This window comes from Podarcis tiliguerta, assembly GCF_965153285.1.
Source record: "Podarcis tiliguerta genome assembly, chromosome: 6".
NCBI classification, from domain to species: Eukaryota; Metazoa; Chordata; class Lepidosauria; order Squamata; family Lacertidae; genus Podarcis; species Podarcis tiliguerta.
The window spans coordinates 74,884,284-74,903,272 of NC_139539.1; the positions used below are offsets into that span (position 1 = coordinate 74,884,284).

Here is an 18,989-nt window from a genome sequence, read left to right on the forward strand (position 1 = left end):
CTCTCTCTCTCTCTCTCTCTCTCTATATATATATATATGGCACTTCCAGTTTTCAATTGTTAGTTGCAAACTACAGTCATAACCTTGGCCTCATCTGCTGCATATGTTTATATATGGGTGGTTCCATAGTTAATTCACTTTTTGGTATATAGTTGCAGTGGTTAAAGTGTTAAAAATAGAGGATTTCTAGCCGACCCAAAAAGCCCGACATTTCCCATAGCGTGGGGATAAGTAACATCTGCAGGTGAAGTTGTCCAAAGCAGTGCTATGGTGGGAGGTTGCAAATGTGACTAACCTATTAAAAACTGGGTAAGGAAGTAGTTTTAAAGTTACTGAGAAAATAAAACCTAGGATACGCTAGCTATCCTGGATATATAATAATAAATGATACAATTTTATGAATGCCCCCTTTTTCATCCTGCATAGCCTTGGGTCTATTTATTATTATTTTCCTGAAAATAAATAACAGCTGGAAGTGTTATTGATACAACACCAAGGCTAGGAAATATCCCCAACCGGTGCTATAGGAAGGCACTGAGACCTTGGGTGTTGTGACCAGGTGAGAGTTTGTGCAAACGTAAAAAAATAGGGAATTGCCATTATAAAATGACCAGGACCTCACCTTACTCTTTGGGTTCCCGGACTCTTGGGACCACAATAACAGTTAGAAACTAGAAGGAACTAACCTGTTCCTCATAACCCCACCCCCATGTTAAGGACAGCCTATCATTCACAAGTACTGGGCTTCCATTGGATCTGATTGGCCCGTGAATCTGGCTCAGGTGAAAAAGCCCTCCCACCATATCAAGTCTACACCAGGCAGAAGTACCTAAATGACTTTCCCAACACTTCAGGCTACGCCAGTGAAAATCCAGTCAGGGTGTCCCAAACTTGGGTTGCCAGCTGATTTGGGACTACAATTCCCATCATCCCTGGCCACTGGTCCTGCTAGGGATGATGGGAGTTGTAGTTCAAAAACAGCGGGAGACCCAAGTTTGGGAAATCCTGGTCCAACTAGTTGTGGATTACTGTTAGGAAAGTCTTTGCATTGCTTGTTTATCTGTTTCTTGCAGTCTTTCGATGCTGTTTTCCCACTCATCTCTACTAGACGTCCCCTCTTTCTCAAACATGGTTCCCCTCAAATTTCATTTATGTGGGAATTTATCATACATGTTGTTTATTCAGCACTTGATCAAGGCAGCAGCAAATGAACATGCTTGTTTCTGATTGATCTGACTATATGAACTGGCAACAATATTCCATTTGTAACCTTTCTGTTAAAGGAAACAGTCTACTGTGAAATATATAGGTTAAAATAGTGTTCGGAACTATATAGTCTCTTGATTATGCTAGACTTTGGATAATGATCCTTTATGTTTCCTATATTTCTGTCTGTCTGACTATCTATCTATCTCTTCTTCTTCTTCTTCTTTGGCAATCACTCATACCCGAGTAAGATTGCCATGAGCATAGTCTTAACAGTGAGTCCGTAAGTGACTGTGGAGGCCAGTTCTGGATCCACATGTCCTTCCACAGTGAGGACATAGGTTTCCGGGTGGGAGTTGATCACTGTGACGGTTTGCCAAATGTGCCTTCCTCTTAGCACATTTCTCCCTATTGTCTTGAGCTTGAGCATCTTCAAAGTCTACGATGTCTTTGGTAAAGGCTATTCTCTAATTGGAACATTTGCAGGCCAGTGTTTCCCAATTATAGGTGTTTATACTACATTTTTTAAGATTGAGAGAGTCTTTAAGATTGAGAGTCTTGAGGGAGTCTTTAAACCTCTGTTGTTGACCACCAGCATTATGCTTTCCATTTTTAAGTTAGGAAGAGAGTAGTTGCTTTGGCAGACAATAATCAGGCATCATGACCAGTCCAACGAAGTTGATGTTGAAGAATCATTGCTTTGACACTGGTGATCTTTGCTTCTTCCAGAGTACACTGGTCTTCTCAAGTGACGTGTAAAAATTTTCGGAGACACCGTTGATGGAATCTTTCAAGGAACTGGAGATGGCATTTATAAGTGGTACATGTTTCACAAGCAAACAGTAAGGTTGGTAGGACCGCCTCTCCTGGTATGCCCCACAGAGGAACCTACGGTCTGCAAATAAAAACATCCTGAAGGTCCCAGGCTTCAGAGAGGTTAGGCTGGCCTCAACTAGAGCCAGGGCTTTCTCAGCCGCGGCTCCAATCTGGTGGAACGCTCTGTCACAAGAGACTAGGGCCCTGCGGGACCTGACATCTTTCCGCAAGGCCTGCAAGACAGAGTTGTTCCACCAGGCCTTTGGTCAGGGCCCAGCCTGACTCCCTCCTCTGGCAACCTGCACAGAATTTTGCTTAACGGTTGCCATTAATTTGATTTTAATTAATTTTTATAATGAAATGTTTTTAGAATGTTGGATTATTTGATTGTTTTATTATTTGATTGTTGTTAGCCACCCTGAGCCCGGCTTCGGCTGGGGAGGGCGGGATATAAATAAAATTTATTATTATTATTACAATAGCTTTGTAAACAAGCATTTTGGTTTCCCTGCAAACGTCCTTGTCCTCAAACACTCTGCACTTCAATTGGGAGAAAGCTGCACTCGCCGAGTGGTATTGATGTTGGTCCTTGTGGAAGACACCCGTTCGTGAATTTCTTTTATGTGTGTAAATCAGTGCATGCTGAGCAACGCATAGCATTTGCAGCATAATCCTACAACTATGCGTATATCTTGTCACACTTCTTCAGCTAAGCCCTCTGTAGTGTCGGTGACATTTAGTATAAAAACTCCTAAGCGCGACATCTGCTGGTCAAATGGAAAAAAATCAGCAAAGGAGTCGTGATATCAGATGAAGAACCAGGAACTTGTTTTCTGGCAGGTCAAAAATAGCGACAGCTGTTTAAGTAGTGGGCCACGGGAAATCATTCTACCTCCATTATTTTCATACCTAAATATGGGTCAACGGGATTACACAGGAAAACATTTCTCTGGACTTATGAAAGAGGCTATGCCACATTCTCCTGTCCCTGCCTTTGGGATTATGCCCAACTCATTCACTGAGCTCAAGAAACGCTCAGTCTCAACAACTTAATCTGCTGTGTGTGTCATTTAATTGGTGTAAAAGATTGCTGCTGAGGATCAAGCATCCAAGTACCATCCTTATAAGTAAGGCAAACAAGCTCTGCTCTTTAATTATAGGCAAAAGGGACTCCTTGTGACCCCATCTACTGTATGCATATAAAGCAGAATCGTACCGCTTTAAATAGGCCTGACTTTCCCCAATGTATTCTGGGAGTTGTAGTTTGTTAAGGGTGCAGAGTGTTGTTAGGAGAGCCCTATTTCCCTCCTAAATCTACAATTTCCAGAGTTCTTGGGAAGTGGTTGATTGTCAAACCACTCTAGAAACTTCAGCTTTGCAAGGGAATGGGCATCTCTTAACAACTCTCAGCACCCTTAACAAACTAGAACTCCCAGGATTTTTTGGGAAAAGCCATGCTTGTTTAAAGTGGCATGATAGTGCTTTAAATGTATCATGCAAATGCATCCTTTGTTTATTTGAATTAACATATTTCCTTCCTCTGCAGAGTTTAAACCAGTGGCTTACAATGTAATCTTATACATGCCTACTCAAAAGTAAGCCCGATTGAGTTTGGGGGTGGGGGGCTTACTCCTCGATGTGGGTATAGGAGTGCAGCCTTACAATGTTGTAAAGCAGATTCGTCAGAGCGCACAACCCATCAAAGCTATCTGCTGAACGTCGTAGCGGGTCTGGCCTTTGAACTGGGATTTTCCATGTCCATAACTCAGGCTCAAACTATACTTCTCTGGCTGTGGTTGTTCAGTGGTAAAGGAAATGCACTATTTTAAGAGAATGCCTCTTGCTGTTCTGCAAGAGCTGCTAACAACAGTACTAATGCAGGCATATTGTGCAAGGTACCAGAAAACCGTGGCAAGAGCTGAAAGGGTGAATTCTACCTGAAATATGCACGGGAGCTCACTACAGTATCCTGTTTTGGAAGGCTATCCAATGAATCTGGCTGCATTAAGTGTCTCCTGGGAGTGAAACAGCTTTTTAACGATTTCTGGAAAAATCCAAGCAGTGAATGTCAGGTTGTCCTTGTCAGGAAATATCTTGGCCAATTCATAAATGCATCTCATCTCATAGGTTTGGAGCTAAGCCTTGATTGAACATAACATATCCGCCAGCTAAGGTGAGATCAATCCACGTCTCTATGTAGCTGTGCATGGCCCTGGACCAATTGTTTTCATTTATTAATAGTCTATCTTACCTTCCCATATGGTTGAAGTGATGAGGGGTGTGTGTGTAAATTAGCATCCCAATGGTGGGAATGTTGGAATAAGCATGGGGGTGTACAATGCTATGCAAACTCGAGAATGATTGCACTTTACTTTTAAGTTATCTTGCACAATCTTTCAAAACTAGGGTTCACTTATTTCTGATCAGGTTGTAGCTGCAACCCTATGCACATTTACTTGGGAGTAAGCCCCCTTTATAAGGGACCCGGGTGGCGCTGTGGGTTAAACCACAGAGCCTAAGATTTGCCGATCAGAAGGTCGGCGGTTCGAATCCCCGCAATGGGGTGAGCTCCCATTGTTCGGTCCCTGCTCCTGCCAACCTAGCAGTTCGAAAGCACGCCATAGTGCAAGCAGATAAATAGGTACCTCTCCGGTGGGAAGGTAAATGGCGTTTCCGTGTGCTGCTCTGGTTCGCCAGAAGCGGCTTAGTCATGCTGGCCACATGACCCAGAAGCTGTACGCCGGCTCCCTCGGCCAATAAAGCGAGATGAGCGCCGCAACCCCAGAGTCGGTCACGACTGGACCTAATGGTCAGGGGTCCCTTTACCTTAAGCCCCCTTTAATTCAGTAGGCTTCTTGGGTAAACAAGTGCAGAAGAGTCAGCCTGCTTTCCGTCCAAGTTTCTTTTGCCCAATAACATGACACTATCATCATTACACATCTTTATTTACCTTTTTTTGGGTTAGAAAATAAAGAACAAACAAAACACACACAACCCAACAGCATGTGAATATAAAAGAGCAAAACACAGAAAACTTGAGGGGTGGGGAAGAGAAAAAGAGAGTTTTCATCAAATACAATCAAACTAGACAGCCACATCTGCAACTAGCTGCCACTGTGTTCGCTAATAGAAATATTTTCAACACCCGGTACATTACTGGCTCATTTTTTGAACGGAGTACAGAAACAAAAACGCAACACTTTGACCTAAAGTAAGCTTATTTGGATGAATGGAAGTAGAAAATATGGCACCTTAATATACAGGGCAGCACAGCTCTAATTCCAGAGCCAGGCGACAGGTTTTGTTTTGTTTTGCAATTCCTGACGGCTAATTTCAGACGTCTGCATGGCACTGAATACACACTTGTGGCACTGCACAAAGAAATGCAATTGATCTACAGGTTGGGTGTAACCTATCAGATGCTCAATGCAAGTTGCTGTTTTTGCAGCGGGTCTTGCGGTGTATGTAGGCAAGGTTTAGATTTTTGCAAGTTGCAGGAGGGCCACCATTGTAGCTGATAGACACTGTGGATGTGGGCTGCAATTCAACAGGCTTATGCACACTTGACCCCACTGATCAAGTTGAGAGATCTTCATGTGTACAACTGGATGTGTCCCCCCCCCTTTTAAGTGCAGCACATCTGAGCAGTAAATGTGTGTTTAAACATCGTGGAGGTTAAAAATGTAGCTCGTATGTTTGCGGAGTGTTGGTGCTGTTAACAAAGAAAATAAACCATCACCCATGGCTGTGCACATAGGGACACTCTGGCTTCCAAGCCACGGCTCCAGTGGCGCATATGTAACTGAACACAAGGTGACAGAAGAGGAGAAGACAGTGACCCAGAAATACTTCCCCTCCTGCTTTCGTTACGTCTCTCTGTTGTGCTGACTTCTCCCCGTCTTGCTCTCCGATTTCCCCGCAAAGATTTCCACCTAGCTGGCCCTCACAGGATTTTTGGAAGAGACCCAAGCTTGGTTCTCATCTCTCACTTGCATTGGGAGACACGGGAACATTTCAGACTCAAGTACAGCAAGCAAAGCACAAGTTGTACGAGCCCGGAGACGTTCCTATAGTTATGCCAGAATCTGAAAACTCAGCAAACAATTCCCTGCAGCCCTTGGCTTGAGAAGAACAGCAAAGTGATCTCAAAATGCAAACAGGTGTTGCTAAAGCAAATACATTCAAGGGAGCAGAGGAGAAAGACCTCACAAGCGAAGAAATGTGCGGATTGGCTTTGAATAGTTGGACCTACTGTTTATTTCTTTTATTTTGGAGGAGAAATGTATTTTAGTTTAGAAAAGTGAGTTTGTGTGTGGAAAAAGTGAAGAGGGATATTAGAACTTCAGGGCCATCCAATGAAGAGGAATGTTGGAAGATACAGGACCAGAAGTGTCAAAGCCCTATTGGGCCCTAATAGGGTATCTTGTCTCCAGCATCCTAGAGGTGCCCAATCAGCACAAAAGAGCTGCTTTTTAGCCACTGAGAAGAAGTCTTCTCATCCTTTGATTGGCTCCAATCAGCACAGAGAGGAGGAGAGTCATCCACTGAGGATTGGCTATTAGGGTCTCTCTTAAGCAGGGCTGGGCGATATCTGGTTTTCAGCATCATGATATAACGCCGGCTAAACATCATGATCTACTGATGTATCTTAATGCCATCATCCTCTTGTCCGAAATAAGGATGGAGCTATGCAGGCATTGGCTGGCTTTACGTTTTTCCTACATTTTGCATAGCGTGCATACACACACACACACCATGATTCGTGATATAATGCCAGGTCAAATATTATGAAACCGATACCATGATATGGATCTCAAACTGGTTTTGGACAATATATGCCTAGCCCTACTCTTGAGAAGGTGTGCGAGAATACCGAATTGTTCTGTATGCTCCAAAGCTAAGCATTTAGGAACACTGAAAACAAAAGGTGCTTCAGTTTCAAGGTTATGGTGCTCATGTTCCGATATGTACAATGGAACTTCAAGAAAAACACAAACCAAGTCCCTCCAAAATAAGATATTGCAGCACAGCAACTCACTTGCCCATGTATGTACACAGAACCTAGTAGACCTAGGTGAAGGGCAGTACGGAGAGATCTGCACAGATTGTTGTACTGCATCCCTAATTGTTATTGTATCATAATAAGATGACAGTATAATTATAGAACCTTGTTCATGATTGGCTGCGACTATCATGGAAGGACTTCTGAATTTGCTGCTACACTACTGTTCAAGACAGGCAAATGGAAGGACTTCCTTGCACAACAGCTGGTTAAAAATATGGAAATCACTTCCAGAAGATGTAGTTATAGCGACCAATTTGGAAGGGGGTTAGCCCAATCTTCAATGAATTTGTCTATCAATGACCAGTAGTCATAATGGCTATGTTCTCACTCCAGCATCAGAGGTGGTATGTCTATGGATACCAGTTGCTTGGGAGCATAAGGGTGTTGTTGTGCATCAATAGGAGTATAGCATCTAGATCAAGGGAAGTAATAGTGCCACTGTATTCTGCTCTGGTCAGACCTCACCTGGAGTACTGTGTCCAGTTCTGGGCACCACAGTTCAAGAAGGACACTGACAAACTGGAACGTGTCCAGAGGAGGGCAACCAAAATGGTGAAAGGCCTGGAAACAATGCCTTATGAGGATCGGCTAAGGGAGCTGGGCATGTTTAGCCTGGAGAAGAGGAGGTTAAGGGGTGATATGATAGCCATGTTCAAATATATAAAAGGATGTCACATAGAGGAGGGAGAAAGGTTGTTTTCTGCTGCTCCAGAGAAGCGGACACGGAGCAATGGATCCAAACTACAAGAAAGAAGATTCTACCTAAACATTAGGAAGAACTTCCTGACAGTAAGAGCTGTTCGACAGTGGAATTTGCTGCCAAGGAGTGTGGTGGAGTCTCCTTCTTTGGAGGTCTTTAAGCAGAGGCTTGACAACCAAATGTCAGGAGTGCTCTGATGGTGTTTCCTGCTTGGCAGGGGGTTGGACTCGATGGCCCTTGTGGTCTCTTCCAACTCTATGATTCTATGTTCTGCTTGTGGATTTCCTATAGGCACCTGGTGAGACACTGTGAGAACAGGGTGCTGGACTAGATGGGCCTCTGGCCTGATGGAAGAGGACACTTCTTATACTCTTACAAGCCACACTGGAGTATGGTCTGCAAATGAAGCGTCACACAGAGACTTGCAAATAGCCACTGGCCTGCTAGCCCCTGATGAATAAGGACTGCTGGGGAAACTTTATGAAAATTGGTTCCTTCTTTCAGGTCACAAATGCTGACACATATCTATGTGGTGAGGTTGGCGAGTAATACATTTTCCTGCGGACTTTCAACTTCTGCTAGAGGAGATGTATTAGCGACACTGATCACGCAAACACACCTGTACTTCTGGCATACTCGTATCTTCATGCGGGTAGTTTGGCAACCGATTACTGAGCAAGGGATAAATGACAAAGCCAACTGAAGATATATATATACCTGTAACTCGGGACAGCACTTGATAGAACAGATGAGGTGGACAGCGGTCCACAAAAGCTTAGGCCGCAATAAATTTGTGAGTTGTTAAGGAGCCACAAGACTATTTGCTGTTTCTATTCCAACTGAAGGTTTTTGCATGCTGAGCAGAGAGAAAGAATGCTCCACCAGACCTCTACCAGACCTTTTGCAGACACAAGCTCCGAATAAGGTACGCCCTTCTCTGTTTAGCTTACCGTTTGAATCGCTGGGAAGCACGTCAAGCATTTCCTTGCATCGCGTCCTTACATTTTGCTCTTGTGATTAGCATAGTTTGGAAAGCCAAACTGAGAAATCATGATGTTGGAGTATTTCAAGGGCATGTTGCCATAGATACTAACCAATTTATTGAGGCAGTAGGACCTCTGGAGCAAGTGTTCTGCCCGATGCCACATTCCAGAATAGCCGCTGTTACTCTCTTTCTCCAAATTCCTGATGTCGACTGGCTTCACAAACATGCCCGGGGGCTTCCCAGTATGTTTGGCCACTAAGAAATTCATGGCAATATCATCACAGTTCTGAGTCTCGTCTATCATGGCGTGCACAGCTTCAGGCTGTTTTTGAAAGAGTTCGAGGTATTCACTGCTGAAGAAGGCAGCTCCTACGAGAATCATGGAATACTGGTCTCCGTTGCCATTGCCAGGACTCTGCAGTTCGAAGCTTCCGTAACTGTATATCCCCGAAGAGCTGGGCAAGTGCTTTCGAGGAACAAAACCCACTATCTGATCTGGGAATTGCTGGAAGGAAAAGAAAATATTATACGACGGTTCATTCAGAGCCTCGTTCCGAATGATCACAGAGGATCCTATAATCAATTGGGAAGAGACTAAGCGGAAGAATTGACAATAAACTGCACGCTTTCATGCGCTGAATCAAAGGGAATTGTTAACACATCGCCATCCGATTAGACTTCCTAGTGGGTACAATTCACAAGCCCATAAAATGGGCAGATACTAAAGAACATTTAGGGTTCTTCCTGGCTGGTGTTCTTGACACAATAGTAGTGCTATAGTGGTGGAATTTTTCTGCTTCAGTTTGTTCCGAGATGTTTTCCCATTGTCCAGAGGGGATAAAAGGTAAAGGAACCCCTGACCATTAGGTCCAGTCGTGGCCAACTCTGGGGTTGCACCGCTCATCTTGCTTTATTGGCCGAGGGAGTCGGCATACAGCTTCCAGGTTACGTGGCCAGCATGACTAAGCCACTTCTTGTGAGCCAGAGCAGCGCATGGAAACGCTGTTTACCTTCCCGCCGGAGTGGTACCTATTATCTACTTGTATTTTTTATATGCTTTCGAACTGCTAGACTGGCAGCAGCAGGGACCGAGCAACGGGAGCTCACCCCATTGCGGGGATTCGAACCGCCGACCTTCTGATCGGCAGGCCCTAGGCTCAGTGGTTTAACCCACAGCGCCACCCACATCCCTGTATCCAGAGGGGATACAGAGCAACAAAAGCAGGCAAAATTCAGAGCCGTAGCCAAGGGGGGGGGGGCTAGTTGGGTTTTTTGTCCCAGGTGAAACCTCTAGAAGGACACCATTGAAGCTCCCAGTCTCTCTCTCTCTCTCTATGTGTGTGTGTACACAAATGTGCATGGGGAGCTGCCAAACTGAGTCTTTGGCCTGGATGAAATGAAACCTAGTGTGGCCCCTGCAAAAATACACTTGAACAAATAAAACTATATCAAGTGTCAGGAATCTCAAAAGCAAGTTACTGGATATGCACTAACTGGAAATGAAGTCAGTGTGACCACCCTGAAACTCCAATTGTAGGTGCAAACAGTGAAAGCAGGATCATGTGTGACCTCTCCAATAGCATCATGGACACAAAGCATGATAAGTGCTCAATAAAAAGTCTGCAGGTGCCCTATATCATTTTTATCACTACAGTAATGGCTTGCATTTGATGTAATAGAGGCCTTGCTGGAGGCAGTGGTCAGTTGGTAAGCCCATCTCTCTCTCTCTCTCTCTCACACACACACACACACACACACTCTCAGTCTCTCTCTCTCTAAGATGCTGATCTACAAAGCTCAACCTAATCCACTGTCTTCAGCCCCCATTTGACAGACTTGCAATCCATTCGCTTAAAGTAATATTTTTAGTCTCTTGATAATTATGCTGTTTTAAATGTGCATATTTGACTTCCTTTAGTAACATTTTCTTTTGAAGATTTTTTTTGTTATCCTTGCTGCATTAAATGTGCATTCTGTAGTTGACCTTCTTTGTAATGCTCTATTTCAAAATCTTTAAAGACAGTATTTTAGTTTCCTGCTAATTATTCCTGCTTTGAATGTATACTTTATAGTTGACTTTCTCCTGTAATGTTTTATTCTAAGTTTGTTTTATTTGATGTTTTAATGTAAGTTGTAAACTACTTTTTGAGATTTTTTTCTTAGAAATATAAAGCGGTAGATAAATGAAATTAACAGTCTCTGGTGATCACTGCTTTTAGGAACATGTGAAAACACAAATCTTTTTCTTTCTGAACTATGTCTTTCTACATTCCTTGGTGCTTACTCCTAGGTAACTACGCATCCTTAGAGAAATACCAAAAAACATTATAATAATTCAGTACAATTAAAAACAAGGCATGCAAAGCAAAATGCAGACATTACCTGCCAAATGGAGAAGGCGAAAAGTAGGTCATGGGCGCTAACTAGGGTATCATCATCCATCATCAAAACAGCTGAACAGAGGGAAAATGCATTTTGATGAGAACACACATTTAAAAAGGCATTACTAAGCAAAAGGCGTATGACAAATTAGAACAATATTCACTGTGATTACGCTTGCTGGCGGGGGGGGGGGGGGACGGACAGAAAACTTTGCTTGCTTTTCAGGGTGAGAGATAAACCATGATCTAGGGAACCTTTTCAAGGCTCAGGATCTTGTACTTTGAGTGACGTGAACAAAAAGTGAAAAATCCCAGGGTGCCCAAAATGAGATGTGGAGTTTGCTGGTGCTTCCTGAAGGTGAGCAGAAGATGGTGAAACAGCCCCTTGCATGCTATTATACAATAGGGGGCAGTTCTATAGGCACACATCCTTGGGACTACACCTCCCATCATCCCTAGCTAGCAGGACCAGTGGTCAGGGATGATGGGAACTGTAGTCCAAGAACAGCTGGAGACCCAAGTTTGGGAAACGCTGTGTTAGAAGAAGCATGTTAGCAACCGCTGTTAAGGAATGAGTGAAAAGCAGAAGACTGGAGCTGGGGAGAGGGAGTCAGGATAGGTCAGTGCAGGAAGTGTGAGGATGCTGCGGAGGAGGAAGAATTGATGGTGTCTCTCTGTCACATAAAACAACAACAACATAAGAGCTCTTAGGCTTAGGAATGTTGACCTTCCAGGGCTGGTTGACAAGTGCCCGTACAGCGCTTGAGTTCTCATCCATTGCTGACGCACAACTGAATGTGCAAGCTGCTCTGTTGAAAAAAAGAACAACAGCACCTGCGTTTTAAGCAAAGGTGGGAAAACACTCCATGGCTTGAACTGGAATTTGGCTCAGCAAAAATTCCAGGAAATAGGGTTGCTTGCTTTTTTTTCTTTCCGAGGCAGATTCCAAAATCCAGAACAAGTTGCCTGGTCTCTCCACCGAGGACATCAGTGGATTGAAGGCTTCTTCAAACATTAGCAACAAGGGGGCAATCTCACTGGAGTCTTCTTCAAGAGGCCTTCAACCCTACTTGGTACCTAGAACGCTACAGCTGCAGGGTCTTAGGCACTAGGGAAATGCCCTAGAAACTAGGAGTTGGATTCCACTAAGTTGTTCCCCTGCCATTAGCACAATGGGGTTTACCTCCCCACCTTTCCCATGCCCCGCTCAAAAAAACTTTGGGGGATAGGGAGAATCTCCAAAACAGCACATGGGGGAAGAAAAGGGAGGTTGTTCCACTCACGCTGATGGCAGCATTGGTTTTAGTGCAACGTCGAACTCCACCCTACATAACCACAGAGGTTCTGGCACCTAGCCCTGTGTCAAAAAGGAGGATTCGAACTGCCAACCTTACGGTTGGCAAAGCCAAGAGGCTTGATGGTTTAGACCAACCGTGCCCCAGCTTACTTCATAATGACAAGCTGGACAGGTTAATACAGTTAGACAAGTAATTTTGTAGCTCTGCAACATCCGTAGTTTTAGGTGATGCATGGAAATTCTGTTTGCAGAATCTGATCCGTCATTGTGCATTCACCCACGAATGTTATCGCTTGATGCTGTAGCCATCAAGTGATGAAGATGCATGGTGAGAAATAGCACTTAGCTGTAACTCCCCCCCCCCCCAACTGAGAATGATGGTGTAAAGCAGTAATAGTTGCTGGAGAAGAGAAACACACCAATAATTACCTTTTGTTTCCAGCTCGGGGAAAACCTGAAGCCTGTTCCTCATGCGATTTACTGTCTGTGTCTTGAAGATAACTGGGATGGGGTGCGGTCCCAGGGAGTTCCAGATTTCCTCAGGGGCTTTCTCTCCAATGTTATTCCACACAACAATCACTTTGTGCAAATGAGGGATAGCTTGGTAATGATTCAAAAGCTTCAGCAGAAGGTCGGTTCGATTGTACGTCTGCATAATGAGAGTAAAGGAATCCGAGGCGATCTGGCTCTGAGATTTTCTTTCCCTCCGCAAATTGAGCATTTTGTCTTCCTTAATATTTGGCAGCAAAGCAGTTAACGCACCCGCCACAAGGAGCAACAGCAGGATCACAACAGAAGAGAAGTGAAGTAGCCGGACCCCCATAATTCTTCCAGGTAGTTTACAGGTGTGATAAAACCTTTATTTTAAAAAAACAAAGTGAGGAAGGAGGGGAGTCAGTCAGTCATGGTCAAACCTCGCAAAATACAAAATTAAAATTGAAGGGTTAGTAAAGTCAGGTGGATTTTGACAAGTTAGTGGAGAATTTGCTATGGGTCTTAAATCACATATCGATGTCCCTGAATGTTTGACAATGTGTCCCCCCCCCCCCCCCGCTCGGACATAAGCAGGCACTCAATACAAGCGGTTTTGTGATGTGACAAACAGTAAGGTTGGAGAGCCACCAAACTCTGTGTAAAATGGATTCCTTCTCCATTCCTATATACATGAACCCTTTGTGCCACTAGGGCATCATTGATCTGTGCTTTTAGGCAAACGTAACAGTTCCAATCCAATAAAAGCAGAACAATCCAATTCAGATGCGGGAATTGAAACTTCAAAGGCTCATTGATGAAGACACAAGGCAATTCAAAAAGAAGCAATAGGCATATGGAAACAGATACACTTGGACAGGGGGTAAAAAACCATTAGGAAAAGTGCCTAAGTGAACAAATGTCACCTGGGAGAAGAGCAGCGGAATGAGCCAACTGTTTCATTTGTATCGTCAGAGCAGTACTTGGCCACATCAAGGATATATGCTAAGCAATACTCTGTTAAGCCTAGCCCTGAGCTGGTCCTAGACACTGAGTCCATAGAACATGAACCAGGCACTTTGTGGAGCAGAGAGGGTCTCATGGAAAGAGTATGGAGGTCCCCTTTGAGGGAGCTACTGGGTACCACAATTAACCACAATCCCTCGTGTCTCAGCGAGAACACAAGCAACCTTGGGTTTCTGTGAATGTTAAGATGGAAGGCTCCGCTCCCAGAGCTAATATGAGGCAAAGGCATGCTGTGGAAGCCAGACTCAATAACTCAATAAAAATGGAACTTCTGAAAGTCCTATATGTGATGCTCCCATCACTGACTTATTAACTCCCATAGTTGTTTAAGGTTTGGGACTGAACTGAGTTGCAAGCTGGACTTAAACTTCTCAGAGCCATTGCGTCTTCATTCAGAATCCTAGGAATTTCAGAAACCTGAAATCTGTAGCACCTGGGAGGGACTATTTCAACCCACAACCCACATTCAGCTGACCTTACGGATACTACATCAGTCTAATTTTTGTATTTTAAAAAATGTCTTCATTTTCCCCGTTCCCTGGTCACCTGCTGCTTTGTGTGACATCTTGCCAGATAAATAGTTCTGGTACATTCTTATGATAGTGTGCTTAGTCCTAGTAAAGGTATTGCCCAACTGTGGATTTTGGAGTTATTAGTGATAGTGTCCATTAAGATTTAACCGATCTCTGCTCCTATTCCTATACACCCCAGCAACAAACAACTAATTCACAGTACACACCACTGGTGTGCTCACAATGGGGTTTCGGTGTGGGTTTTTGTTGCTGTGATTTTAGCTATTTAGCAGTTTATAGGATCAGGCCATCAGTGACAACATCTCATACACAAAATGAAGCTACACTTTGCAAGGCAGCAGTGTGTTTAGGAACACAGACTCCCTTTCTTTACATAAAAAATTATCACATATGAGTACAGATTTGATATTGAGGCACATAAAAAGGGTACCAGGAGGCAAACTACAATTCAGTAGCACAGCAGCAACAATTCCTATAATCACTTCCTAACGTTTATAGCAGCATTTTTTCTCCCTTCTTCTAGGAGTTAGAAACACAGGCAATAATTTAATTTCAAAAAAGCACTTAAGTAAAGTATTTCAAAAGAGGAATAAATTTGTTGCAAGAACTCACCTCATTCCTGCACTGGCAGCTTTACAGTTATTAGTTGGTGTGCCAGGGAATGGTGTTTTGGAAAGCCTTTAGCTCTGTTGGAAAATGAAATAATTCACAATAATACATTCTTGCAGGTGGGCTTCTGTGAAATCATCCAGCAGGCAAACATGTGGGCGACAAATTTGCTAATGTGTGTCCTGTGTGCTTAGCTGTCCTATTTCTCTTTGATTGCGGAGAGAAAATGACTTGTATCTTCCAGCTATGAAAACCTCTTATTATTTCCACCTAATGTATGCAGCCCTGCTATCATTTATATGTAAGTCCCACACATTGTGCAGCTAAGGCTGCAATTTTATACATTTACCGGGAGTCAGTCCCACAGATCTCAGTGGGAGCTATTTCTAAGTAGGTATTATAAGGCTGCACTGTAAACATACAGTTACAGCCAACTATGTTGAGGATCACACTTCTAGCTATAAAGACTCTCCTCCCTGGAAGAGAGGGGAGTGGTTGTGGGCGGTAGCCCGAGCTCCGCCCCTAGCAGGGGGCGTTAGCCCCCTGCCTCCCCCACTCACCTGACTGGCGCCCACACCCATCGGCAGGTGCCTCCGAGGGGGCGTTTACAGCAGCCTAAATGCTGCGGCACCAGCCCCTCCTCGGCTTCACTCTCTGTCGTCCTGTCGTGAGTCACCCACCCTCCACTCCCTTTGAGCTCAGGGTCTTAGTTTTTCCTTGGCCTTGCTATGGACCTTAGGTTGGTCGCCCTGGTTGTCCGGGGGGCCTGGTAGGAATTTTTCCATCTGGCATTAGGCTTTTTGGTTTTTTCGCCTACCTCGTAGCAATCGTCACAACTTTCGTGGTATTGGTGGGTAGGTTAGGCATTGGAATAATGTGTTGTGGTGTGTCAAAGGGCTAGGTGTGGCCATCGCCTACGCCTTCAATTTTTGGGTATTCCGTTAAAGGAATCTGGCGGTCGTGTATTCTGTCTGATGCCTGCTTGGCGGGAGGCCATGGCACGGTCCTCGGTGACATCAGGGGAGAGCCTATAGTTGGATTAGCATCAACAGGCTCCACCTACTGGTGAATACCCCCCCCCCTTGTTTTAGACATCCAATGCCTAAGCCAATACCTTCTCACTGCTGTAATCAATAAAGTTGTGGCCTTTTCTTACCCATTAACCTTATATCACGTGTCCTTGTGTATTCATTCCACATTGCGGGGGTCGGGTCCTCGAACCACAATGCAATCCCAAGTGAAAAAATAATTGGCAACATTCATAGGTCATGTTAAACCAGGGTTGATGTCTTATTGTGGACTATTCTTCACGTACAATGGGCTGGTGCATGCTAACCAGTGTTAGAAACTCAGATATATAAGCTAGGTGCCAAATGGCTTCTTAAACCAGGGTTAAAGGTAAAGGTAAAGGGATCCCTGACCATTAGGTCCAGTCGTGACCTACTCTGGGGTTGTGGCGCTCATCTCACTTTATTGGCCGAGGGAGCCAGCGTACAGCTTCCGGGTCATGTGGCCAGCATGACTAAGCCACTTCTGGCGAACCAGAGCAGCACACAGAAACACAGTTTACCTTCTCACCAGAGTGGTACCTATTTATCTACTTGCACTTTGACGTGCTTTCGAACTGCTAGGATGGCAGGAGCAGGGACCAAGCAATACAAACCACAGTCCCAGGTTCAGACATAAACAAGTTGCCAAGCTTAACAACAGCTTTCTGAGCTGTTTCTCCTACTTAACCTAGGAAAGCATCAAAGTGAGAACTATCAGGTAGTTTGCACTAGCACTTTGCTCATGCACAGAAAACATGGTAATTCTAGCTTGTGATGTACTTATAGCCCCTCCCCCCATTTCTGTCTTCCCATGTATCTATCTCAACTGCTTGCTTTTTGGATGGTTTTATTTTCTGCTGAAGTACACTCAGTCCCCCCCCCCTGAAAAATAGGTGCCAGCACTCACCGCGAAGTTGCTACAGTAAGTGCCACACTTTTTAACAACCCCCACAAAAAAAGATGTGCCAGTACAGTGGTACCTTGGGTTACAGACGCTTCATGTTACAGACTCTTCAGGTTACAGACTCTGCTAACCCAGAAATAGTTAAGAACTTTGCTTCAGGATGAGAACAGAAATCGTGTTCTGGCGGTGTGGCAGCAGCAGCAGGCCCCATTAGCTAAAGTGGTGCTTCAGGTTAAGAGCAGTTTCAGGTTAAGAATGGACCTCCGGAACGAATTAAGTTCTTAACCTGAGGTACCACTGTACTGCATACCTTTGAGGACCCCCTGGGAAAAAAAGCACTGAGTACACTATACCTTGAGAGAACCGTAGTCTCATTTTCAGGGGGGCTAAATATGAGCGGCAATCGCACACAGCTATGCACTACTACTAAAGCAGTGTAGAACTCAGATCTAGCCCTTGTTTTGGACAACCCTTTCGGTATGATCTTAGGCAAGCTCCACTGAGAAGCTTGTTCCCTGACCTGCGCGGAGCTCATTTCCACAGAAGTGTGCTTGCAATCATTTATTTATTTTTATTTATTGAATTTATATACCGCCCTATACCCGGAGGTCCATCATGACTAAAATACAGCGCTATTTCCAACTTGCAGCCTGGAACCGTGCACACTTTGGGAACGAGGCCCCGATGATGTGAACGCGGCTTGTTCCCAAATGCGCAAAGATAGGTTCAGGCTATCCAAATATGATTGTGGCTCAAGCCCAAGCACACACAGCGGGACACAGTGCTGAGCAATCCCGTGCTACAAGATTTGGGCTCCTAAAGCTGAGATCCCAAGGGGCTGCTTGCAGTTGCAAAATTGCAAACAGGTTTTGCTGGGCTGCAGGCAAAACAGCATTCAAAGCGGGGGGGGGGGGCATGCACACTTTGCAGTGGGGGGAACAACCAACCCCTTCCTACTGTTACAAAACCTTAAGCAAAGCAATACTTGCAAGGGCGGGGGGGGGGGGTGCGCAGTAATGAAAGAGCACGGATCCTGCAGGCGATGGTGGTGCGGCTTGGCTCCCTGCCAATAAAGGGACCCGCTGCCTGATCCTAGGAGCTGTTCAAAGCAGCACCACGTACAATATGCAGGCCATCAGCCCATTTCCTTGCCTTGTAAAAAAATAAAATAAATAAAAATCGTCTCCAGATCTACCCGCCCGCTTAGCCAATAAACAAACACCGCCAAGCGCACACCAACACAAAATAAGCCGCTAGGAAGAGGCATTTCATTTGATGCAGAAGATCTTTCGGTCTCTTCTTCCACGGTCTGAACATGAAACGCTGCTTCTCTCTCGCATCATTCCCACCCCCCGACCCTGGTTAGGACATTGTGCCGCCGCCGCCGCCGGCGGCCTCGTTCGCGTGTTGGCAGCTTCACACGGTCGCCTAACCTGCAATCGACGGGAGCCAAGCCGGGATTTCACATCGTCGGGACAACGGAGATTCCGGGCGGCTGGCTCCCGAGGAAGCGAGGGCACGCGCAGCCCCGCGGATCTTGAGCCGCTCTCCCGGTGAATCAGCTGCGATCGCAAACATCCATCGCAGCGCGAGAGTAAGGCGAAAGGGGCTGGACCCACGATCTCTTCCCTTCTGGGTGCGTTGTGCTTCCTGTTGGAAGAAGATCCCGCCTCTTGGAGAGCGGGATCTTCAGAACTGTGTCTTCGCCTCTCGGTTATTTGTCGCGATTTTCCATTTCAGCTGTCTCTGATGGATTCCGGATGTTATTAAGGGCAGAGCGCTTTTAGAATCGCTAATGGCTATGGGGGTTGGAAAGAGTGGCGTCAGATTTTATTTTAAAAAAATAAACACTCGATTTTGAAGTTGGGTGGCCATCTGTCATGTATGATCTGTTTGAGATTGCAGCCTAGCAATTCACCAAGAGCTTCTTAGTGCATTGCCAGGGGT

General features: G+C 44.9%; 1 protein-coding gene and 1 long non-coding RNA gene across 4 annotated transcripts; one reads left to right on the top strand and one right to left on the bottom strand.

The window, feature by feature from the left end:
• The first annotated feature begins 1,467 nt into the window (after nucleotides 1-1,467).
• On the top strand, nucleotides 1,468-11,146 carry LOC310679684. Of its 2 annotated transcripts, none has more exons than XR_014512470.1 (3): nucleotides 1,468-2,053; nucleotides 4,004-4,195; nucleotides 10,553-11,146. It is a non-coding gene; the product is annotated as an uncharacterized lncRNA (long non-coding RNA). The 2 variants fall into 2 exon arrangements; XR_014512471.1 differs by having other exon boundaries at nucleotides 4,004-4,149.
• On the bottom strand, nucleotides 8,586-18,664 carry EXTL2 (exostosin like glycosyltransferase 2). Of its 2 annotated transcripts, XM_083445236.1 has the most exons (5): nucleotides 18,476-18,662; nucleotides 15,093-15,166; nucleotides 12,880-13,307; nucleotides 11,155-11,225; nucleotides 8,586-9,277 (listed from the first exon to the last, which is right to left on the bottom strand). In XM_083445236.1, exons 2-5 carry the CDS (start codon nucleotides 15,095-15,097, stop codon nucleotides 8,786-8,788), a joined length of 996 nt encoding a protein of 331 aa, XP_083301362.1. In that variant the 5' UTR covers nucleotides 15,098-15,166; nucleotides 18,476-18,662; the 3' UTR covers nucleotides 8,586-8,785. The 2 variants fall into 2 exon arrangements, with proteins under 2 accessions (XP_083301362.1, XP_083301363.1); XM_083445237.1 differs by lacking the exon at nucleotides 11,155-11,225 and having other exon boundaries at nucleotides 8,986-9,277; nucleotides 18,476-18,664.
• Nucleotides 18,665-18,989: the final 325 nt, after the last annotated feature.